We start from the raw sequence: 26134 nt of genomic DNA on the forward strand, positions 1-26134 counted from the left end.
GACTGCTCTCAGAAGGAGCTGAACCCTCCTTCCATGTGCGTGACTTTTTTTTTCACTGCACCACGCAGAACGAACGTTTCACCTATCCCACTGTGCATCCTGAAATACTTCAAGAGTCCTACTTCACCGCACAACATGGGGCTTGACATAAATGCAGGCGATCTGGGCAGAGTGCCAGATGTCAGTAAAAGGGCTGCTTATTAGTCTGCAAGTGCAGTATACGCGAGTGTTTGCCAGCATTGCTTTGCATGAGAGGATTAAGAGCTGTAAACTCGACCAGTTTTATAATCTCAAATGGCTTGCATGTCAGGAGAGGAAAAAAAAAAAAAAAAGCTTTCATTTTAAAACTGTCAGATGGAAAGTTACACTAAACTTTTTCCCTGAACAGCACTTCTCAGGTTTAGTTTTTATTTTTTAAAGCAGTTCACCTCAAAGAGCCAGGCGGCACTTCCTGCAGTAGACGCACGGTACCCTTACTGGTCTCGCCAGCAGAATCACAAGGGTAATTCTGGCTGAAGGGCCCCGGGAGTTACCTGGTCTAACCGCACACAACGCGAAGCCATCACCACGCGGGTTGCTCAGGACCCAGCCATGCTCTGAGTAGCTCCAAGGACAGGCGCTACCATCATCGTGGAGAGCCCGCTCCAGTTTTGGCCTACACCCATCGCACTTCCCACCCCCAGTATCTAGCCCGAATTCCCTTTCTGCCACTTGTGTTCGTTGCCTCTTATCACTGCGCACCACCTCCAGGAACAGTTTGGCTCCCTATGTCCTCTTATTAGGTGGCTGACAACAGCAGTAACGCTACCGCCTTAGCTTAGTAAGGCTGAACAAGTCCAAATCTCTCAGCCTCTCCTTGTGCAAGACGTGCCCCAGCCTACTAGCCATCTTGGTGGCCATTTAACATGCCAGTGTCTTTCCTGTATGGGAATCGAAATGATACAGCACGTCCAAAGAGCTGTGGAAAAGAATCACTGCTGTTAATCTGCTGGCTGTACAGCCCAGTGTGCGGTTGGTTTCTTAACAGCAACATCCTCCTAATCATATTCTACTTTTCCCTCTATCCGGTGTTTTCCTGCAGAGCTACTTTCTAGTCTGTGGACACCTAACCAGTACTGCAGCATGGCATTATTGTGCCCAAGGTGCAGAAATTCCCTTCCCATTCATTGAATTTCAAGAGGCTTCTGCCAAACCATTTGCTCCACCCCAACAGTACTCCCACCCTCCAGAGGTGTCCAGCACTCAGCCCACTTTAGGATTATCTGCAAACATGTTGAGGATGTGTTCCATCCCACCGACAGAGTCATTTACACACGCTAAACACCATCAGCCCCAGCGTCAACTCCCCCAGGACACCGACTGCCCAGGTGCCAGTTGGATTTTGCATCACTGACCGCAACCAACTCTGCACCCAACTCAGAAATCCTTTTCCAAAAAATTAGAGCAGAGTAAACAGGTATTTCTGGAGTTAGTGGTCCAGTGAGCTGGACATTAATTCCAGCTATGTCTTCCGAAGTCCTGCAGCAGGAGAGCTGTATGAGTTACCCCTTCCTATCTACACCAGCGCACTGCTGTACTTTGCAGCCTAGAAAAGAAAAGAGTCCACAGGTCAAGCTCGAAGCTCTATGTGCAGCTCTACCACTGCCTCAATGGTGCTTTGAACTGGTTACAAATTGCGATGAAGCAAAGCTGAGGAGTATTATTGCCACCTTAATAATGCATATTTACATGTATGGATGAGAAGCGTTATCAAAAGCTGTTTACTGCTCATCTTCTGACAGCCGCTGACAAACAAACGCTAACTCCTGACAATGGTGTAAACTCAATTCTAACAAAAGCGGCTCTGTGCTTTCTTAGATTACAAACTTCGGTCTTAAATGTCAGGAACAGAACTACTCTTCAACACAAAAAAAAAAAGTCCTAAGAAACTAAACTATTTACTGTTTGTGGTAACTATAACAGCACTCACAATGATTATGGCATTTGTTTTAATGTCAGAATATAACATTTCAGAAAGAATACAGAGAAAGTGTAATACATTTTAATTAAATCAAACGTTTTCTGCTACAGCATCATTTGTGGTGGTAGCACAGGCCAGGTAGGCCCTAAGAAACGGGATCATACAGAATCCTCGATAACAGAAGTAGCTACATTTACACAGGGTGACTGAGGTGGGAAGGGACCTGGAGGCCCCCTGTCCAAGCCCTGCTCCACCAGGGCCACCGGGAGGAGGCTGCCCAGGGCCATGTCCAGGCAGCTTTTGGAGATCTCGAAGCAGGGAGAGCCCCCAGCCTCCCTGGGCAGCCTGTGCCAGTGCTGCGTCACCCGCACAGTGAAGAAGTGCTGCCAGGTGGTGAGAGGCAGCTGCCCGTGTTCCAGTTTGTGCCCGTTGCCTCTTGTTGCTGGGCGCCGCTGAAAAGAGCCTGGCTCCGTCCTCTTTGCACCCTCCCTTCAGGTACTTACTGACACTGATGAGACCCCTCCAAGCCTTTTCTTCTCCAGGCTGAACAATCCCAGCTCTCTCAGACTTTCCTCATAGGAGGTGCTCCAGTCCCTTCATCATCTTGGTGTCTCTTACCGGGCTCTCCCCAGTATGTCCATGTCTCTCTTGGAGTGGGAGCACAGAACCTGGCCCAGCACTCCAGGTGTGGCCTCACCAGTGCTGAGTGGAGGGAAGAATCACCTGCCACCATCTCCTAGCAATACTTAGTGCAGCCAAGAATACTGCGAGCCTTCTTACCAGCAGGGACACATTGCTGGCTCATGTTCAACTTGGTGTCCACCAGCACTCCTAGGTCTCTTACTACAGAGCTCCTTTCCAGCTGAGCAGCCCCCACCACGTGCAGGTGCCCGCGGTTGTTCCTCCCCAGGGGCAGGATTTTGCATTTTTCCTAGCTGAACTTGATGAGGTCCCCGTCAGCCCATTTCTCCAGCCTGTCCAAGTCCCTCTGGATGGCAGCTTGACCCTCTGGTGAGTAAGCCACTCCCCCCAGTTTTGTGTCATCTGCAAATGTACTACTGAGAGTGCACCCCACCCCATCATCAAGATCGTTAATGAAGATGTTAAGCAGGACTGGACCCAGTATCTCTGGGGTACTCCCCTCATTACTGGCTTCCAACTAGACTTTGCACCACTGCCCATCATTCTCTAGGGCCAGCCATTCATCCGGTTTTCAATCCACCTCACTGCTCATCCGGTCCATATTTAAGGGCTTCTCTACGACAGTATCACAGGCAACAGTGTCAAAGGCCTTCGTGTCCAGGACAATATCCACTGCTCCCCACTTTGTCCATCAGGCTGCTGATTTCACTACTGAAGCTTGTAAGGTTAATCAAGCATTACTTCCTCTTCGTGAATCCATGCTGACATGCATGACCTCCTGACGATTTTCTTCTTCACGTGTCTGGAAATGGTTTCCAGGATTAACTGTTCCACCAGCCTCCCAGGGACTGAGATGAGGTTGACTTGTCTGTAGTTCTCTAGGTCCTCCTCCTCGCAGTCCGAAGCGACATTTACTTTCCTCCAGTCCCCAGGTACTTCTCCCGCTTATTACGATCAAGCAAAGATTATCGAGTGGCCTCACAATCACATCTGCCAAAACTCATGGGTGCATCCCACCAGTGCCACAGTAGTTTACCCAGCAGATCCTTGCTCTCTGAAAGTCCAGGGTTGTGAGCTTGCTGCGTGCCCTCCTTGCTGCCCTCATGATCTTGAACTCCACCATTTCGTGGTCACTGCAGCCAAGGCTGCCTTTAACCTCCTCTGTCGCTGGGAGAAGGCAGTTACCATCAGTGCGTTCCAGGAACCTCCTGTGTCATCCCTCCAAAAGACACCAGGATGGCTGAAGTTCCCTAGGAGAACCAGGGCTTGTGGACATGCGGCTGCTCCTCTCTGTCTGTAAGGGACCTCATCTGCTTGGTCTTCCTGATCAGAAGGCCTGTAGCAGACCCCCACCATAATGTCACCTGCCCTGTCTTCTCTTTAATCCTAACCCATGAACTCTCTGTTGGCTCATCCATCCCCAGGCAGAGCTCTGTGCACTGCAGCTGGTCACGGACACAGAGGGCAACAGCCCCTCCTCGTGTCCCAGCCTGTTGTTCCTAAGAGCCCGCATGCTTCCATTGCGACACTCAGTCATGGGAGCCATCCCACCACATGGGATGTAAAACTCATGTTTCTTGGACTGTAACAGACATTTTTATAGTTATGTTTCTCAGAAAATGTAAGGCCAGCCTGGTGCAGATCTAAACTGAAATAAAGGACAGAATTTTGGGAGAAGGTGGAAATAAAGAAAACATTAGATATGCCCACCTTATTGCTCAAAAAAAAAAATAATGGAAAAGAAGGCTTTTACTATAGTTTAAAATACTGGAGGTCTTCTTGACTTTTGTGATATGACACTTCAGGAAGGATTAAGAAAGTTAAAGCATAGCTACATGTGAAGAAGTTCCTATTTAGTGATAGTTAATTTACTAAAAAACAGAAGCATGCCCTATACAAGCAGCATATTTTGAGTGATGGGGTGCTCAGTAATCCACCTGCCTGAGGATGTTTTTAAGGGTACTCTCATGGTGTCAGAATTATAAAGGTCATTGTTTTAAGAGATCTGATTGTTTACTTTTATTCAGTTTCCAAAGAAATGCTTTGAATTTACTTGCTCTAAAAAATGAAAATAATTTAATCAAGTTAAGTAACAGCTTGACAAGTACATTACATACCTCCAGTTCTGTGTAATACGATACTATTTTGCATATGCAGTGCTCCAGGGCACTATAGTAATGAAAATAGCATTTATCAAACTGTAAGTCATTATTTTAATTATACTACATCAAAATACTAAAGCAAGAATGTATTTAATTTTATCAGTGGGAAGTTAAGAACAAGGTTTTCTGCACAAAGTTGTTATTCTTCTGTTGTAGGTCAAGCTGGAAGAACCAGCAAGTTAAAGTTGTTTGAACTTCTGATATTAAAAAAAACACCACCAATAAAAAAAACACACAACTTGCTCAGATTTTTTTGGCAAAGGTATCTAAGGTTTATATTTTCTATTCCAATTGTTGCCTGAGGCAATATTTATTTTTAACAGGTAAGAAAATTCATTCATCCTCTTCCTGCAAATACTCAGTTTACGAAGTTTCAGGACTGCCACGATCCATATCAGGAAATCTAAATCAAAGGCAGAAGGGAAAGTATGTAACATATTTGGCATGTCTGGGTAATGCTGCGTAAGTCTTGTCAAATTACCATCTCTTCAAACCAATCAATCTGTGTATGCTCAATGTATTCAGCAGGAGCTTGGAAGTAAGTTCTTGATACTCCATAACTAGTAAGCACGACCATAAATTAAGACTTATAATTAAGGTTATAAGACACCCAAGACAACCCCCGTTCCCCAATTATCTGACAACCATAAGCCATTGTTTATCTTGAATGGAGAGCCACGTTATTTCCTACTCCTCTCCATCCTTACACCACCTGAGCAGAGAGCTGAATCAGGACTAAAGGTAAGCAATAAGCCCCCAGAACTGGCTGAACAGCCAGGCTGCAATGCAGCAGGACAAAGACCCAGGTGCATTCATTCTCAATCCACCACAATGCAAATGCTGCTTTGTGCAGAGGCCTTCAGCTGTATCTTAAACTTCACTAGCTGAGTTGGTTCCTTGGAAAGCACTCTACGAAATAGTTTTGAAGCCCTGTGTTTAAAACTGTATTTATGTGTTTTGTGCAATGAGTAAAATACAGATGTAGCGTCTTGTATGAAAGAAAAATTAAATTGAAACCCTGTATTTGCATGCATGAAGCTTGGCAAGTAATTTCATCTGATGATACCGTGCCTTGTAATTGGACAAATGGTTGGTTAGCTGGCAATATCTTAAACAGCTGTATACTTTTTCAAAAAGTTCAGAGGTATCTTGCAGTTTTAAGACAATCTGTAATCATAACCTTCCTCTGTCAGATGGAGGAAAAAAACACCCAAGAGATTGATATGTTTATTGTTTCGTAATAGCCAAATACTAGATGCCATAAGAGCTAATTATCAATCTTGGCGATCACAAAACTCAAATACAGGCTATATTCAGTCTGAAGTAAGAACTCATTTACCAGCTCAATACCATGGATTAGTGAGTTCTTAGAATGCAATAAAGATTATATATGCTTACTTCAGAGTGAACTTTCAGTTAAGCTCAGTGTATACAGACCTCATTCAAGTTCAGTTACAGTAAAAATTCAGCCCGGTCTATAACTAGATATAACATGTTCCTATTCAAGTTCTCGTGCTGACTCTAAAATCAGCTGTTAAACACACTACCTTCTCACCCCCTGCCACTTTTAATGATGCATTTCCTTACAAAATATCTATTATGTTTAGAGCTCAGGAAGTTGTACACCACTTTTTTTTTTTCCCATTTAGAACTGATGTGGGGGAAGGATGACATTTAATACCACATGCTGCAACAACACAGAGCTTTCCCAGGATATGTAACAAAACAAGAGGCTGCATGACCGGCTCAAGGTTACAGCATGACTCCATTGCTCACTCCGAATTAAAAACTGGTATCCTCCTGACTCCTCCTGTATTTTCACTAATAAAATAATACCACTACTGAACACTTACACAGTTCCTTTCATCGCAGGATGTCAAAGGTCTTTATAAATATTAATTAAGCATTGCAACAACACTAAGAAGTATGTAAAACTTAATTCTGCACATGAGTAAACCCAAGCAAAGAATAAATAACCTGCGTTCAAAGTCATAGGACAAGTCAGCAGTATGGATAATAAACAGCTCTTGCCATTAAGAAACACTCCATTAGAAGCAGGGACACAATTAATACTCCAACTGTGATGTGAACTATACAGACCTCGATAGAAAAGGGGAATTTTGTAAAGTAGGTCAGTTGTTAGTGTTTTTAAAGAAATTAAATGAAAAACTGTGTAATTCATGTTTCAGCCCACTGCAACTTTCTAAAAAACAACAAACAAAACAACAGCTCAAAGGTTGCTGAGTTTTCCCAAATTAAACTGGTAACACAAACTTAATGAAAAATATCTTGAAGATCCTGATCAACTCTTGCTTAGAAGTACGGCTAACCTCAAGATCAAACTCTGCTGAGATGTGTCCAAATGCACCTGGAACCAAAGAGGGAGCAACCTTTTAGTCTGTAGCCACAGAAGTTGTGTGTGAAAATGGGTAGCAACTGCTCTCCGGACAAACACATCTACTACAGACAAAGTCATCATGTAACTCTCCAAGTCTGGAAAGGCACAGATATGTGATTCTTTCATCACCATCCAGTATTTTCAAGTTAACATTTTGATTTTGGTTCTTACGATCAGTCAAGAACATTTTTTCAATGCGTTTAACTAGTTTGCATTAGACTTTTGTTATGTACTCAAAGCTGCTGACCCGTACATTTTATCTAATATTATTTATAAAGGATTTCCCATGCAAAACGTGTAGTTGTGTTGCAGCGTATTCTCGCACTTTTATAAGAGACACTCCAAATGTCAAGGAGGACCATATGTACATGGAAGAAGGAATGAGAACTGTATTCTTACAAATAATGGTTGTACCTAATGTCATCAAGATTTGACTTTAGAATATAACAACCAAGTCAGGTCTTAGCATGCCAGTACTAGAGAGTACAGTAAATATTGTATCATTAAGAAAACTATTTTATAAGGCCAGCATTCAGTATTTGTTGTTTATAGATTAATAACAGATGATGAAAAACTAAAATCCAGTGAAACAACTTTGCTAAATTTTAAGCTAGGTGTTTCGCAACAAAAAAGCTTAAATTCATTTGCCGCTTTAAGTGTATAATTAAAGCAGACTGTCCTGTTAGACACAATTTTGGTATGCATTTAAGATACACGCTTCAGAATATACAAACTAACAAACTTCCTCCCTCCCTTCTTTTGTTTGTACCTGAAGATTTAAAAGCTGATGAAAGCCACCTTGATAAATGAAATTAATCAGCTGTCTCCCTCAACCAGCTTTTAGAAACAAATGCACAAAACCATTCATACCATGGCATGAAATCTGCAAGAGGTACAGGTGGCACGGAAGCGAGCAATTTTGTTAATGCACCGTGTCCTCTTTTCTGCAGCTTGCACCTGCAGTTAAGACAAGCAAGAATCAGGTCTCATTAAAGCCTCAGTAAGGATGAGAGGCTGCTGAAGAAATGAGGTAAATCGTAAGTGCAGTAAGTGCTCTCCTTGGTGCATTGCTATGGACATTCTGAAGGCCAAAACATGAGACGCATTTAATAAAAACAGAATTATGGTCATAAAATACGTTAATAAACGAAGAGCATGGTTTTTGTCTTTGTTTTTTTAAACTATTAAAACTGACATGCTTTCAATCAATAAGAAGTGGGCTTTAGTGCAGTGCTTGTAATCAGGCGATATGCTAGACTTGCTATCTACTTTTAAAGCGGCAAGATTTAAATGGGGCACAGAAAAACACTGTTCAACTTGTAGGGAACCCTGGAATGCATGAAGCATGTGGATTTTTACAAAGCCTGGTACAGAAGCATTTGTTTGCCAGATGCGTGCTTCTCACCCTTCTTACTGCAACCAGCTGGCCACTCTTTTCATTAGTCACTTTCCATTCAAAAGTGGCATTGATAAATTATTATTCAAAATATCACAACTCATTTCACATCATGACTCATACGACTCATTAAGATGTAAACTGAAATTATTCATTGGCTCACAGAATGAAAACTAGACAATTCTAAAGAAACTGTGTGTAGGAAACAGGAAGAACACAAAAACACCAGCACGGTACAAATGCAAGACATGACTTGTTTTGAACTACAGGAAACTAATAATCCTTCCACGTGAAGTTACTTAAGCAGCCAAAAAATTCAAAGCTTCTTCAAACTTGTCTTCTCATATAATCATATGAGTTTTGAGGACGTAAGAAAGATGTGATTGTTTTAATCTGGCATTGCAAGAAAATGATCGTCTAACATTTCAAAACAACAAAAGAGAACCAAATACTGTGACCAAGGCATGCAGTGTCTACAAACACTGGGAAAACAAGGACAGACGTCACACAATAGCAAGTAAAAATTGCACTGCCATACGCTTTCCTAAATTTCGAAGACCTAAAATTGCTTTTTATTTTTTTAAAAGAACAAATAATTGTAGATTGCTTGATAATGATCAAGAGTCCATTTGACATTAGCCACGTACCCTTCCTTCCTCACAAAGACCAAATTCTTAATGAACAATTAATTCTAAAGGCCAACACTAAGCTTCTAAGCATGAGGTCACAGGTCTACATATTATGATGCCACTGATTATCACGGAAAATTGTTTTCAGAATCTTCTAGGAAAACACCTATTTTACTCCTCATAAAGTGATTTAAAAAATCACTTCATAGGGCTAATTAAAAAAAAATCAATCTACATATAGCAATGAAAACAACTCGTCTAGAAGTACAATGTATTATCACGTAATGGTTGAACAGAAGTGCAAAAGCATCTCCCTATTGCCAAGTTTGCAATATCTCAACCTTTTATTTCCTAATTTCTCCTTATGTTTTTAGGGAATGGTTGCATTACTGCCATAGTACTGAAAAACAATCTTTAGTTTTTTAAAAGTAAGATTTAAAGATTTTGAACTTCTTTATTGCAAGCTACGTTCGGAAGGATACAGACAGCTGGGCATTCCCCATAGGGAGCATTATCAGAAAGGATATTAGAAGTCAAGAGCTTTTTAAGGTCACAGAAAACTGCAACTGTATAAATACATTTCAACTTATCCTTGGGCTTTTTTTTTTTTTTTTTTTAAGGGACAGCACCATGGCTAACACTAGAAATACTGCTGTCTACTCAATGGGTTTTTGCTTAAAAAGAAAAAATAAAATCAAGTTACTGGAATCCATGCAACAAGACTGTCAGAAATACACGGTAGTACTTCTTACCTGTAACCTGTACAGATGACCAGAAAACTGAGACCCGTTTAGTGACAACTTGCAAAAGTGTGTTTCTTCCTCATACAAAAGGAGTGGCAAAACGTGGAAAACAGCTTTCTGCAGGCCATACAATCACACCTGTTTAACACAGGCATTGAAAATTAACTAGCCACAACAGTTATGAGGTAGAAACGAAAGAAACTCTATAAAACAATACACGAATAGGCAGAGAACATATATGTTCTCTTATGTTCAATAATCTATCAGTTTTTGATCATCTGTTTTTATAGTCTTGATACTGTACACCATTCCTGAGCTGCAGTTCAAAAAAGTTACCCTGATTTCATGCCTTCTGGAAATAAAGCACAGATTAAACCACCTAGTCTAGACATGAAACTCTTATTAATTGCTGAGTAAACAATCATTTCCTTATTTCTTAAGCAAAGACTGTACAAAGTTTAAGTGAAAAGCATTCGCCATATCCTCAGGCATTTCTTTAAACTAAGGGCCGTCTCCCACCAAGGAAAGAATTGGAAAGAATTTCTTTTAGCCACGCTGTTATTTCTGTGAAGTCGATGTCTGTCCAATCTTAGCAGTCACTCACCTGAGAATTGCTACTATTTGTACTGAGTGCGGAGGACAAGCTTTTTGAAATCTTGACTGGGGACTATCATTCCCTGGATCTCTTTCCAGGAATGATAATTTACTGCTTAAATGACGTTGCTGCTTAAGTCATTCACAGATATGTTACCAGATCCATTTATAAATTCAACCCCATTTAAATCTGTTGCTTTCTAATGCAGTGGTTTAAAATAACTTAGAAATTTTCAAAATTAGTAAAAACCCGATCTGAGGACTAGATGCACCTTTCACTCGAAAATCCAATGGCTCTTCAAATTTCCCTATTCAAGAGGAAATATTTTAAAATTAACTATACATTACTATCAAAGAAGAATTGTCTCTTGTAAGCTAAGTCGGATCTGCAACACTTGCATTCCAGAGAGCTTACAATCATTGACAACATGAAAGCTCAGATCAGAAAGTTGTTTCAACACACAAGAATTCCATGACAGGAACTTGCAATCCCTATACAACCTGGCTACGGTTTGTCTCCCAGGCACGCACCACTCCTTTTTCTGCTACAGAAAAGGGAAGCAAATTGTAAAAGAGGTAATCCAAAAAATAATCTAAGGTGAGGAAGCCACTAAACTGCCACCTACAAGACAGAACGTAAAGAAGAACACCACCATTTACGATATACATGCAATAAAAATGTAAACTCACAATCACTGAGGCAGAAAAATACAGTGATATAAATAATATTTACTATTTAAGACATTTCTAGCAGTCTCCGATTAAGCTGATTTGCCTTGTTAAATTCCCAACCCAAGTAGCATTTACTTCCTTTGGGTTAATTTTTACCTTGCTGCATTATGTAAGATAAGAATCTTATTTCTAATTTAAAAAAGGCCTTTCTAATGTTCAGTAACGTTTTTTACTTCTGAGCAGTTAAAAACCACGCACTCTTTTGAACATCGGTGCTAACAAGGGAAGACAGCTAGATCAAAACCATTTAAGGCATTCAGTGTACATGTTCACAGAACACTTCTGCATGTTTGCAGCTAAAAAATAATTTATACCTCTGCTGACAGTAAATCTGAATACTCCTCCCATCTTTAATTAATAGCTACGTCTTCCTACCACTGATTAATTTTGTAAAAATGTGGAACAGAAGAGTTTAAGGTTTTTTTAGACACTAGGGCAAAACATTTTAAGATACGTGACAGGAACGTAAGATATTCACAGTTCCACAAAAACTGCACTTCTATTAAGTTAAACCATCTCTCTATCCTCTTTAAGAAAGGTGGCTCTGCATAAAGACAGGTCAACTCTTCACTGCTATATAAAGTTGAAGGTTAAAATGCATAAGCTGGTGTGGGAGACTATTTCCTGCTGAAGGAAAAGCCCTTTAAACACTAGAACCTCAAATCTAATTTGTCAGCTTATGGATGCTTCCACGCACACTGCCAGTGCAAAGCTTCTAACTTTCTACAAAGCCACTGCATTGAGAAAACAGACGACAGCAAAAAGCCTGACCTTAAGCAAAAAATAGCCTGACCTTATAGTAAAAGTGACAGGCAATTCCCTTGCATAAACACTTGAAATTTCCAATTCCAGGTGAAGGATCTTCTGCTTTAATCAAGACCAGATCTGCTATTCTGGAAGTGCCAGTTGGACTTACTGCTGTCAGTGTGCAATTTGTATGTGGCTGAGTGAAGTGGGAAAGTGTACGAATAAGCACTAACTTGTTCAAATGCTCTGTATTAAGAGTATAAGAAAATTCCCTGGGCACCACCAGAAATAACATCCTTAGTTAAAAACACCTCTGATAAGCTTGCTCTTGTTAATGTGTTCTTTTTTTAAAAAAAGGAAGGAGAATTTGAACCTGCCACTGAAATTATGTCTACCAGTTTAAATCAGGGTCCAGACAGCTCAGAATGAAGCAGGCTCAGCTGCGTCTGTCGCCGTCACAAGGATCTAGTCCGTAACACAGTTTCGGGTAATACTCAGCAGTATACAGTTACGGTACTTCTGGGAGACCTACTGGGAAGAACTATACAGTTTAATTACACCATATTACCAGTTGTAATAGGGTGAATAAAGCAAGAACTGCCACAACAATGTCGATTTCAAACACTGCCCGGGCTTGGGCAAGGAACCTGACAGACATCCAGTTTAAACGTCTTCTGAAGCCACAGCCCAAGGGAATAGGGACTTGTAAATGCTCAAAGAGCTGAAACTGAAAGGGAAACCAGCGCAGCAAGCATTTCTATCTGGCTCGGTTAGCGAGGTGCATGAAAGAGGAGAGCAAGTTAGAAAGACGAGGTAGACCGCTAATACTAATTAGTTACAGTAATTTTTGTAATCACCAACAAAAAGTTTTAGATGTAGCCTATATGTGCACCAGCAGCCAGTAACAGTTCTGTCTGAATGGTCAGATACAGTCACACTGTGCTGCTAGGGGGAAGGGGAAAAGAATATGGAGGGCTGGAGCTTCAGCCCTCACAAGCATCAAATACTTTTAAGCTTGCAGTACCTGGATTTCTTTTTAGAACTATTTAACATTTTTGTTATTTTGCACACACAAAAACCACCTTATATCCAGGTAAAACACTGGAGAGGGGGTGCCAACAGGTTGTTTTTTGATTCTTTTTGTTTGCTTGGATGGTTGCTTTGGTTTTGTTTCCTCAGCTAAGTGCCACGTTAGTAATTTAGGAAAACATCCTTATTATGCGTTTGCATAGGGCCACAGTCTGCAAGAAATGGAGTGTACCCATAGAATGCACCTGAGGAAAAAAAACAAGTTCTATTTTGCCTCTGCAGCTTAGAACTAACAAAACACTGCATGGAAAATAAAAGTCCCTTTAACTGTCAAAATGGATTTGCTAATCCTTGCCAGGATTTTTAATGGTACAGAAAAACAAACTGTAGTGGTGGCGTTCATTTTATAAGAATGTTTTAGATCAAAATCCCCTACCTAAAGGAAACACCTCAAACTGTCTGTATGTTCAATAAAAGCCACTCAAAGCTAAGTTTTTACTCTAGGAAGGAAGAATCAGTCAGTGAACCTACAGAGGTTCTCTCTTTTTCTTTAAGTTTCACATGAAAGCCTTTCATACTTCATTGAAGGATAACAATATTTAAAACCTCATTAAAAACTTTGAGTGTTAAATATAGAATGTGAATTTAATGAATACCTCAGAAAGACTGTCTCTGAACTACACATTTTCACTTCTACTTTAAAACATCAAAGCAAATCATCTACTTTTCAGGTTTTCTTTTGTTTTTAATGTTAACATTTCTCAAGGTAGTATGCAGAGCAGCTTTTAAGCCCTGAATTCCTGTACCCTCAGCAGAAGTCCTTAGTCTGGCCTCAAGACCCTGCACTATGATTTGTTATCATTTATGACCCAGTTACATTAACCATACTCCTTTGTACCCGTGGTAACCTACAACATGAAATAGAACTTTTAGCATTTGAAATTTTAAGAAGGGTGAAGTATACTATTCTATCTTTTTACCCACACTATGATTTTAGTTAAATCAGCTGTGTTCCCCTAAAGCATTAGGAAAAAGAGCATTATTTCTATTCACAATTCAATACAGCTGTGCACAACTGGCTTGAGCCCCAGGCCACAAGCCAGGAACTTCCGAGTTCAAGTCTGGCTCTACCACTGACTTGCTGTGTGGCCTTCAGAGAGCCTCTAGATTTCTCTGCTGCTCCTCTGCCATCGGTATGCTTACCTTACAGAATGGCATTTGCTTTGTTTGTGAACATTCAAACATGAATCAATCAGCTTTGAGAGAATTTCTCACTATGGCTTTAGTTTGGTAAGGCCCACTAAGAAGTCTCCGCATGCCAGCAGACTTTAAATGCATTAACTGCCAACATACACAAACACTACATATACCACACGTATGTACAGACAGACACGATACACCTACACAAATATCAAAAGAAAAAAAATAGTAAAATGGTAAAGTCATTATAAAGTAATCATTTCAAAATTTGTTAAGAACAGAAAAGCAGGAGAAAATGAAATCAAGTTAACTGCCGTAAAAGCAGATCGAACTTACAATGCAGAACAACCTATGACCTTGTTCTTATTAACCTACGGAGCCGGTGATGAAATCTGTTTTTTTTTAAGAGCTTATATTAAATGTACACAGCATGCAATGCTTCAGCTCAAGCAATTATGACGACTAATATTTTAGCGTATTAGTTTAACAACATACAAAGCGGCCTGGGAATGTGCAGTAGAAAAAGGATTTAAGCTTAACCGAATTACCTAGCACCAACTAAACTATGATTTACAATATGATCTTTCTTTAAAATAGATCACGGGAAGTTGCAGAAACTTAAGCTTACAATACCTGCATGTCTGCCGTACAAGTTTCAGTTCACATTATCCGATGAAGCAGAATGCCACGGAGACCGACACCAGCTAGCCTCAGCTTTTCCTGAACTCCAGTGAACCACTCACGCAAATACAACTGATCACCTTTAAAACAGTATACACTGCTTTTAAATCCACGCCCTAGAAGAAAACTTGTCCCCCAAACCTTGTCAAGACAGGCTGACTTTCCAAAAGCTAGCCAGCTCAGCTATTCATGGCCTCACCATGGAGAGAGCATGCTTAGACTAAGAACGATGCATCTCAGTCTTACGGTACATTAAGCTGCCAACGCAAGTCTTAAACTTTAGTTTAAATCATAGGGTTTAGTTTATCCTCCACCTACTATCTCCTTTTGCATCTTGTTTTACCTAAAATCTGGTAAGAACACACTTCCTACAGTTTTTCTGTATCAGGACACAGAACTTATTTGTGGAAAATGGTAAATTTAAAGCATAACTGTCTCCCAATTAACTCCACAGCAGCATAAATTAATTCAGAATACTGTGTTATTTTGGGATAAAAACAGTCAACAAGAACTGCATCAGATACAACTGTTCCACAATTGCTCCCATGCAAAGAGAAGGAGGATGAAAGCAAATTCAGATAGTGTGTGCACAAGGACTAAACTGGTTCAAGCTGTAGAGTATTACCTGCATACGGGACTTACAATTCTCCCATTCCAGGTCATTTACTATTTTTCTGCTATAACGTAAAGGTTTCCAAAAGATATTTGCTGATTAAACCCTGGGAAGTTAGAGAAATACCATCATGAAAAAGTATGTATAAACAACTATTATGAAGATTAGATCCTTACCCAGCTGAGATTTTGTTTTCAGCTCCCTACATCACAATACCATTGGTGTATTTCCATCAGATGAAGCAATTGTGAATACAGCAGCAAGGCTACTATACTGGTTAGCAAGCATTGTTGCCAGGGTAATCGAGATCTGCTCTGAATAGGATTACACGACACAGGTAAAAACAAACGAACAAAAAAAAATAACCCTAATGCCTTATTCACGTTCTCTCTCTGCATTGTTTGGTCTGGTTGAGATGTATCAAACTGAGATAATCTGAACAGTACCTGAATAGGAATGAAAAATGTATTTGACTTTGTAACACAAATATATTTAATTTACAATTACCATTAATATTGTGCTAGCTGACTTCTGAAGCACCAGCTGGAGACTTCTTTTACGGTAGTTTTAAAAAAGCTTTTGGGGTTTTACATCAGGTTAACCAACTATTCTTACAAGCAGTTTGAGCTTGGTCAACGTTTAGATTCCAACCACTGCACGTGAACTTGTGATCATACCCACAAAGAAAAAAAGAACTAGATACGACATGTATAACCTAAACAGGATATTCTCTATTTCCTTACAGTGTGTATTCTTAACCAGTTCAGAATCTTTAACATTTACCATAAAAGCTCTTTTGAATGAGGCAGTTGGGTAATAACACTAACGGTACCCAAGTAAAGGCAAGGAAGCGTTTATTTAAATAGCCTTAACTAAAACACCAACAAATTAGTTTTTAAAAATTCATATGGAGATCAAACCATATAATGACTATTTTCTGCTTCACAGGATGACCAGTTCTTGAAGCAAAAAACATATATGCAAGTTAGGAAAGGAGGTTAGCTAAGTTTTGGTTCCTTCTGCCTATAGAAGTATCCGTTTCCATTTTTACTGACCTCAAACTCTTTCCATTAAGATGCAGAATAGCCTGGAAAGAATCCAGCACAGGTAACCACGGTAGAATTTCCACACATTAAAATACCAAAATTCACCTGTATGGCTTGATTACATCAATTATTATTCCTCTGAACTGCCCAGCAGAAGACTGATCACAGTCACACTGTATATTTAGCTGGCAAAGTGACATCAGTCTCGCTTTCATTGATGAAGTTCTCAGAAGTAGTTCTTCCTCTTGCCAAAGAAAGCTGTTTTGCAGACAAGTACGTCTACAGTATTAATTCAGAATCAGTCGTGTTTTAAATTGGACCTCCAATCTAGTACGATTGTGCAAGTGGAATTATATACAATTAAAAAATACAAATGCTAATTAAAGAGTTTCAACAAGAACACTAACACGGCTACACTTGAATTCTAATGTTCAATTGCAATGTCTTTTACTACTCACAGTAAAATTTAAGCCAGAAAAAAAGCGGAGCAATCACAGAAGACGTATTTTAAGGAAGTTTTAAGTGACATGGGACACTGCAGCCTGGAGAAAAGGATGGCTCAGGCATAATCAAATTCTCAAATACAGCCTGAATTATGATGACAACACATCTGTCTGTGTGTATTTGCCACAGAGCACATGTAAAATGGGACAACTGAGCTGAACTTCAATTAATGCTCAAGTAGCATTAACAGAATACATATGCAACCTTTCCTAGCTTTATGTAGGTCAATTAGCCCCCAAAAAATCAGTATCTGTGAAGGCTACTGTGTGTACATACTTAAACAACTAAATTCCAGCAGTCTCACTGCAGCTGAAGTCATGCATATGTTCATATACATGGAGATTGTGGCAAACAGCCACTATGAAGTTCCAGACCGACAGTAGTTTATGATTGTTCTGGGCTAACAAATGCTGTGCTTAAAGAAAAAATAGTGAGAATGCTAGAAGTGATTCTTCCATTGTTCTGTTTAAAAAAAATACTTCTCCAATTCATAAATGAAGGCAATGTTCTGCTCAAGTTCAGTTTGGTTTCCCGATTCAGTTGCTATACACGTATCATTACTTTATGAAGTCCCAACTCTGGCCTTACTAAGAACATAACCTTCACTTATTTCATAATTAAAGCATGCATGATGAAGTTTTGTGTACTCTTAAGGAATTTAAAGAATGGCCACTTTCAATTAAAAATATTCACGCCTTTCTGCTTCTTAGTTGCTGAAGCAACTATCCTGTTCAAAGCCCATTCAACTATGATGGAGCTCAGTGTCAAAATAGTTGTTTTCTGGCACAATTTACAGTTGCTTATTCATTCTCAGGGCATTTATGTACCTATGAAAAATAATAAAACTTCCGTTTTTTGCATTTGCTAGACTACCTTCTTCTTTTATGGTTTACTTGTCTTACTTGAAGAAACTCAAAATTTATTGACCTCCACTACTGTTCAAAATGCTCTTAACTTGAGGTCTTGTGAAAGTACCATCCTAAAGAGTGTCACTCTCCTGATGGCAGACAGCAAAATAGGGCTGTACCTTGATACTTTCTTTTGGTTTTGTCCTTGTAGTAAGTTCCAAACCTAGATTTCAGCACTAAGTCCCTTTTAACAAAAATTTGAATCAATACACGTTTTGTATTTTACTGACTTTTTTTTACACCTATTGGTATCTAAGTACTATACGATCATTTTCTTTGCCTAACATACAAATGCTCATTTAATTAAATTCAGACACAAATCGTAGCACAGAAAGAAACAGTACTCAGCTATCATGCTTGTTACCTGCTGTCTTCAACAAGACTCCCCTCCATATTTTCTCTCCAGGGGTATCGGCATACATTTTTCCATGCTATGCTTAACTCTTTATTTTTGATCTGTTTGGCCTTTAAGTATCACCTGTTTTATTAATGCTTCTTCTCCTGGGTACCTGAAATAACTCCAAGGTTCATTTCCTGTTTTATGTTTTCCCACATGGCTAAACTAGCTAATTAAACGTAGTTCTGGAACTCAAACATTTTGAAAGAAAATGGAAGTTTGTCTTTAATTTTGCCCATACTATTACATCCAAATATCACTTAACCTGTTCTTAGATATTACTTTTCAGAAATTATTACAATTGTAAGTACATAATTATAGCAGCACCAGAGCATTTTAGCCCTGAACTATAACCCTAGCATGTGCTACACAAACAGACGGAAAAATATCCCTTAAATTGACAGTTACCCATAAAGCTTTAGGAATTCATATCAGAAGTGCGTGGGTGGCACTACATATAAAAAAATAACTGGGTTTACATATATGCCTGCTGCTCCAAAATATGTATGCTCTAACTCTACAAAAAATAAACTCGGGTTAGCAGCATATGCACAATGGAGAAAGAATTTAGGCAGTGAAAAGCGCTAGATGTACAGCTCTGGAGATGGAATTCACCACAGAGAGAAAGGCACCATTTCTCTTGTGTCCTTCAAAACAATTATGGCACCACCACCGAAACAAAATGGAAATACTTTCGGTATATATTATTTTTCATCTCCACTGTATTTCCACGTTTGCCCTTGATGTTGAAATGGCCAAAAAGCATTCTCTTGACACCTAACTTTGGATAGTTTGTTTGAAACAGATTTGAAATATGACACACGTAGTCATACCAGAAAAATTCCAGTGTTACATTAGCAACTAAATATGCTCTTTCTTGAAATAAATACTGAACTTGCCTTGCTTTGAGAACCAATAAATCTTCGTATTCACCTAAACTGAAGTTTACATCTGTTTATCAAGTTAATTCTGCTGCAATAATTATAGCCAAATGTTTAAAGTTTAGACATTTAAGATCTAACCAGCTTCCAGCAACATTCTTCTAGGTGGAAAGACATCTCACGTTTGCCCTGCTGTTACACACCATCCTTCACAAGACTTTCAGGAAGGTTACACTGGAACAGGCTTCCCAGGGAAGTGGTCATGGTACCGAGCCTGCTGGAGTTCAAGAAGCATTTGGATGGTGCTCTCAGACCTGTGTGGACCCAAGAGTCGGACTCAATGATCCTTGTGCGTCCCTCCTAATTCAGGATATTCTCTGATTCTGTGGTTATAGAAGCAGAACTCGGATACTCACACCTGATCCCCCACTAGAAAACTCCAAAGCACAGCTTTTTAGAGGCAAACGTCCTACGTGTCTGATTTTCCTGCTTCAAAGTTTGAGCTGTTCCTATAGGAAAACAGCAAACTGAGCCAGCTCTTCAGAAGGAGGCAGGTTTCTTCTCTATTAATTAAAGCAAAAAGCAAGAACAAAACACCCCTCAAACTCTACAAAACTACTGCCAGCTGAAACAAAGACAATACCAAGTCAACACCTTTCATCCTCAGCACGGAAAGGAAAGTAGTTCCATGATGACCAGAATTCAAGAGGCCTGCGTCAAGGTACAAGCCACGACACTTTTTTTTGCAGGGGAACTGGAAAAGGTACTGATAAAAATTCTCTTCTGACAATATGCTAACTCATACAGTGGATTTTCCTAAGTTTCTACATTTGGATGCTTTTTTTTCTCTACTAAGTCATTTAGTAATAAGTAAGAGACAAAAGTCTCCAAGGTTAAGTTTAGCTGAAACCAGCCAACACAGAGGGTATGATCTTATGAAGTTTCTTTTTTTTCCCCCTCCATCCCCCCAGGAGATAAAAAGGCTAAAAAACCTGCTGAAAGCCAAGCATACCGATTTTTCAGACACTTGTTTTCCCTTCCCTCCAGGCTCCTGTATACTGAAGCTCAATGGTAATAAGGCTTTTCTTGTCAATTATTTCTCAAGACTCTCAGATGTAGTGCACAAAACTCCAGGGGCTCTGCTGACTACAGACTTCACTGTAGCTTTCAACCTACTACAATAGTTTGCCTCGGTAAAGGACTTTCTGATTCCTGTAGATACCAATAACAATCGTCATAGAAACGCAAACAGGAAAAAAAAACACGCTTCTAAAGCCACATTATCGCTGTAAACTGAATGAAGAAAAAAGGCTCCTTCCCTCCCCATCACTGCCGTAAGATTCAGATTCAGATGTAGGAATTGCAACTCTTGAGTCAGGTCCTTCAGAATGGACCTAAATCACTTTTTGTTCCCTTTGTACTGCAGGAACGTACCAAACGCGAACAGTATAGAGAATTACCTAGATCTGGTCTTTTAAAATCCTACCATTTTACAGGCTGCAGTCTTCAACACACCCTGTGCTAAAATTTGATAGGTCAAAGATATTTATATGAGGGATAATTTGAATTGTTCCTTCCTATTCAGGATGTACTGTCTCAGGAAGCCACTCAAAAGGACTAAGACTACATACTGGAATCACTTCTACTACTTTCAGTGATTTCTGTGTGCGTGTGTGGTGTGTTTTTTTAAAGCATCCATGGCAACTTCTAGTTATGAACAGTTGGAACAGTTGCAGGTACTATAAAATATAACTTGAATATTATCAAAGTAGAATATGGGATATTAGTGTTTACGGGATTTGACTGCATGTCAAACAGTAATGTCAGACAGTAATGAACGAAGGCAAAAAAAGACACAGGAAGGGCGACTACTTTTCCAAAGCGTAGAGTCCGAGAAGGCCAAGTCCTACCGTACTGCCAACCCAGAACCAAACTCACATTCTCATTGCTTCCTCAGTTCAACCATCCTAGGCTGTAACTAGCATCACATGAACTACATAACTGGTGTTTTGGTCAAGCAATTACCAAATCTAAGAACCCTACTACTTACAAAGCTGTATTTGAAAACTGAACTAATTAAGTTTGCCGATCAACAGGTATATTCAACGTATTCTGTCTACGTTAGAATCTCTGTTAAGCTCGAAAAGGCTTTGAATAACAAAAGGAGATTCAGTCATCGGGCTCAGGCTGCATCAGGTCAAAGATAACATTTTTATAATATCCTCCCACGCAGATACATGCTAATAGAGCAAGAGGGTGGATTCCATAGAGTTCGTTAATCCTAAGAAGGAACAGAGCGTGTTATTTTATACATGAACTAGGTAATCCATTACACCTGAACTGTACGACGAAAATTTGAGTGGAGTTCTTTTTAATTGGCTTTCTCTAACTTAGAAGAAAAGCTACCTTTAATTTCCAAGAGAAACTTGATATACTGCAGAATTACTTCAAATACCTGCTAGCCAAGAAAACGAAACTGTGATATACGCTATGGGACTACAAGGACTGCTAGATGTACCTTCAGCACATCCGTCTCCTCCATTTGTATTCAACTGTATGGATGCGAGGCCACAAAGAAATATAAAATATGACCCTGTCTCATAAATTTCTAAAGTTGATCTGCTAACCATAACCACGGCACACGTACACGGCAATCTGAAAGTAGATTCGTATGACGATTTTCACAATTATTTGCTGCTTCGACATCCAGAGAGAGAAAAACAGCAGAGCAGAGACCTACCAAGAAGAGATGAAGAATACCGTAGAGCACCGCCGAGAAATTGTTTCATTGAACCCCACAGAAGGAGCATTACATCACACTCCTACAATGCAGGGGGAGGGGCCTGCGCGCAGCAAGCTTCGCCTATTTCCCTTTAATTTTCTGCCTGGTTCTGGAGGGAGATGCAAAAATAACTCGGGGTTAAATCGCTACCAACAGAGTCGGGTGGGGGAAAAAAAATGCGAGAAAACACCCATTTGCACCTCCATTTGCCGCCGGCGAGAGGAATGCTTGTTTTTGTAAGGGAGCCCGAGCCCACAAGCCCCCGGCAGGCTGCGTGCCTCCTTCCCTACCTGCCGCACGCTGCCGAGCCCCGGGGGGGGGGCTCCGGGCACCGCAGGACCCCCGGGGCCAGCACCGACCGGATCCGGCCAGGCCGGGGCGGGTGAGAAGGGGCAGCCCCCCGGCTCCGTGGAGCCCGGCCGGTGACATTGTGCACCACCGGCCGCCTTATTTGACGTGGGGTTTTTGTTTGGTTGCTTTTGTGTCCCGTCCTTACCCCCACCCCCCCACCCCCCCGGAAGGATGGCCTGCTGAGAACACTTCCCCATCTGTCCCCCGCCGGAGCCGGCAGCAGAAAGAATGCAAACCCGGTGCTCCCTATGCAAATTTTTGCAGCAGATTTAAGAGCTTCGGGTGGTGTGGGGAAGAAATCGGTCTTCACGGAGGCTCCATTTAAATAAAACGAGATTTTCTGTACGATCTTGTACTTGGCCGGCTTAGAAAAAGGCGAAAGATCGGCTGCAATTTGCCTAAATGCTTTAAATTACGAGTCTCTTTAAAATCCAGGCTTCCACGGAGACGTCTTGCTAAAAAGCCCTAAAAACCCCCTCCAAGTGCTCTACACGTAGAAGCAGGCGAGGCATTTGCGCTAGGAAAAGAGACCTCTGCAGAAGCCCGGCGGAGAAGGCTCGGCTCGGGCTGCCCAAACCCTCCGACTGGGTAAAAACAAGCAGAACGCCACCACAAGAGGACCGCGCCACTAACCTCATAAAGTGCAGCAGTGCTTAAATCCAGCGAGTTGAGGCATACGAGGTGGAAGTGGAAACGGAAAGAAATCCGGGGCTGAATTTCGCGTCTGAGTTGTTTTGTTTTGTTTTGTTTTTTTGTCGTGCGTGGTGCGTGTGTTTTATTCCCCCCCCCCCGACTTGCAGCGCTCAGAAAGCAGCAGCAGCAGCGGCTGTGTCGGCCATTTTGGCGTGAGCTCCCTCCCTCGCTCGCTCGCTCTCCCGCTCCCTCCCTCGCTCTCCCTCTCGCTCTCTCTAAAGGAAGCGGCGCTTGGTGACCTTCACATAGGGGCCCGGTCACGTGGCGCCGGCCGCCTGTCAATCACGCCCGCCGGGCCCGCCCCCCGCCTTAAAGGGCCAGCGGGGCGCCGAGGAGAGCGGCTCGGCGGATCCGCCGCGCTTCGCCCTCTGCGTGACGAGGTTGGGCGCTACAACGCGGCGAGCAGCTCTACTTCTCCCCGAAGCCAGCTAACACCCCGGCAGCCAGTTGCGCTAATTCATCACGAACGTATGGGACGGCATGGGGACGCCCCACGCGCTCCCGCAACGCACCTGGGACGCGGGTCCCTTACCTCAGGAGGAAGGTGTGTTTGAACAACGCCTCCAGTCCTCGCCCGGTCCCCACTGAGGCTGCCCAGGCCACCTGCACGCGCCGACCTGAGGCGTCAAGTCCCGGGCTGCGACTGAACCAGCAGGCAGGCGCTCGCGAGCTGCTTCCCGCAACTTCGTAGACTCGTTAAAATTGGAAGAGACCTCCAAGGTCATCTGGCCCGACCATCCCCCTGCCACCAACGTCACCCACTAAACCATGTCCCCAAGCACCACGCCCAGCCTCTCCTTGAACACCCCCAGGGACAGTGACTCCACCACCTCCCTGGGCAACCCGTCCCAACGCCTGACTGCTCCTTCTGAGCAGAAATGTCTCCTCATTTCCAACCTGAACCTCCCCTGGCGTTCCCTCTAGTCCTATCACTAGTTATCTGTGAGAAGAGGCTGACCTCCAGCTCCCCACGCCTCCAGCTTCCACAGGTAAACTCTCCAACAGCTGAAACAACCTCTGTGCATTGCAAACATACGATGTGTGCAGACATTGCTGTCTCCGCACATTCAAGGTCACGTAGGCAGAGCAGCAGGTCTGGCCCTGCTGTGGGAGACCTGCTCCAGTTGGCCGACCTGGTACCACACGCGTGAATCGACACGGTGCGACGGAAACATGCCCAGAGACACCTGACACCTTGGTATCGGACCCTCAACATACAGAATCTTTAATTCTGTGAAGTTAGAAAGCTGTCCCCCCCCCCCCATCCCCTAAAACAAAACAACAACATTAGCAATGAAAAAAGACAGCATATATCACAACTAACTTGAAAGAGTCTAAAGGGGGGAACGCTACATAGGGAAGAATTTTGGGGAAAGCTGCACTTCTTATGAATTCGACTAAAAATCATTAGTACGTATTATCATACTACAAAAGTCACTGGTTAAACATGTTTCAAAAACCATCAGGGGCCTATAAAAGGCTAATATGGCTCAGTTTTTGACATGTTTTGCACCAGCTGCCTTCACGGCAAGGTGCAGAAACTCTAGATCAGGGATTCCCCCAACAAGAGCAGTTCTTCAATAGGACTACAGCCTGTGCCGTAACCTCCCTGTGTCTATTTATTCTCTGCTGTGCCTAAAACAGAGCAGAGAATCAGGCTGCTGGACGTTAACAGTCTGCAGAGCTTTGTGGCAGAGCTAATCCAAACACTGCAATTTAAGAAGTGTGGTGAAATCTCATTTGCAGCAAGACCTGAAGAGAATAACATAATTGCTCTAAGTATCTAAAGATAAAACCCAAACCTACTACATCAAATGTTGCAGCTGCATGTCCTATGCGTGTGTTCACACCGAGTATGAGAGAGCATGCACTAAAGCTACAGATAATTTTATTCCCCTCCTCAAAGCCAAATTGTTTTACTCAGACTTATAAATCCTCTTAACTTCAGTAGGGCTTGCCAGCTCTCCATTCTGAAGTCCTGGAAGCTTTCAATTCAAGGAGTTGACAATACTGTTAAGTCTTTAAACAACAAGCACTCAACTGAGTTGCTGTGTATCAAGTGTAAATCACTGCTGCAAAATTTCATCTTGCCCTTGTTCAACAAGCAAAACTTTTAAAAGCACAATGCGTTTTGGGGGGCCAAGCAAATAACCAACAAACAAAATAGAGAGAGAGTACGGGCAATTCTTAAATAACTGCAGCACCGATAAAACATCTTGACTAATTAACCATTCTGTTACAAATGTTTGTCTGTGGGCCTATGTTTTACCTTGATTAGCTTGTCTTCCAGAAAGAATTGTGGATTCCACTGATGAGGTGAAAATTACCCACATGTTGTCTCCAAAAAGTATTTGGAAGCAACTTCAGGATTGTTATTTTAGTATTAAAAATTCAACCAAGCCAACAACTGAAACATACTTCACCGTATATCTGTTCCTGTTGGCATATTGGTTAAGTCTTGACTACCCATGGCACAGAAAAATATCTTTGTGTTTTTTTTTTTAATGCAGCATTTCTCCAACCAAAATTCTGGAAGGAGAAGCAGCAGCATGGCGGTTCAGAAAACTGAGTAGAGCATAAAAATACAGAGCATATACAAAACCCGCACATCCCTTTTCAGAGGGCAATTGCCCTTGAAAACCTAACCATTAAGCTTTCTGATGCTAACAGCTCTGTTAACAGCTAGTGTTAATTGGTTATATCCTTGTTATGTACTACTAACTCATCTGATTATAGACACTTCATTTCTAAGCACCTTCCATCTGAGGATCATAAAGCACCTTAAAAACTGTAACGATGCTTCAGAGTGCTCCTAAGAGGACAGCATCCAGCCTGAGCAGACATGCACATGCACACTGAACGCTTACAGTTATGGACTCTGTGTCCTCATCTCAACTTAGGCAGGAGGGAAGGGATTTTTTCTAATTCACATTGAGGTGCGTTTTGGTTCTAGTTAGAGACGATCCTTTTTGATGGCCTTTTGATACAGAACTAATAAATTCGGCTTCAACTGTATGTATACAGGGATGCTGCAGTGTCCAGTAGA

At 41.4% G+C, this 26134-nt stretch overlaps 1 protein-coding gene across 26 annotated transcripts in view; it reads right to left on the reverse strand.

Moving 5' to 3' along the window:
- Positions 1-26134, reverse strand: part of TNRC6B (trinucleotide repeat containing adaptor 6B) — a 151308-nt gene that overhangs the window by 63222 nt on the left and 61952 nt on the right. For 2 of the 26 annotated variants that reach the window (XM_080575440.1, XM_080575439.1), the window contains exon 1: positions 23029-24322. The exons of 22 other annotated variants lie outside the window; for them this stretch is intronic. In XM_080575440.1, coding sequence (XP_080431566.1) covers positions 23029-23033 — 5 coding nt within the window. In that variant the 5' untranslated portion in view covers positions 23034-24322. Of the gene's footprint in view, positions 1-533; positions 5168-23028; positions 24324-26134 lie in introns of those variants that run through there. 2 more of the 26 variants (XM_080575437.1, XM_080575438.1) reach the window with 2 other exon arrangements.

The sequence above is a fragment of the Anser brachyrhynchus genome (assembly GCF_964034855.1).
Source record: "Anser brachyrhynchus genome assembly, chromosome: 1".
NCBI lineage: Eukaryota > Metazoa > Chordata > Aves > Anseriformes > Anatidae > Anser > Anser brachyrhynchus.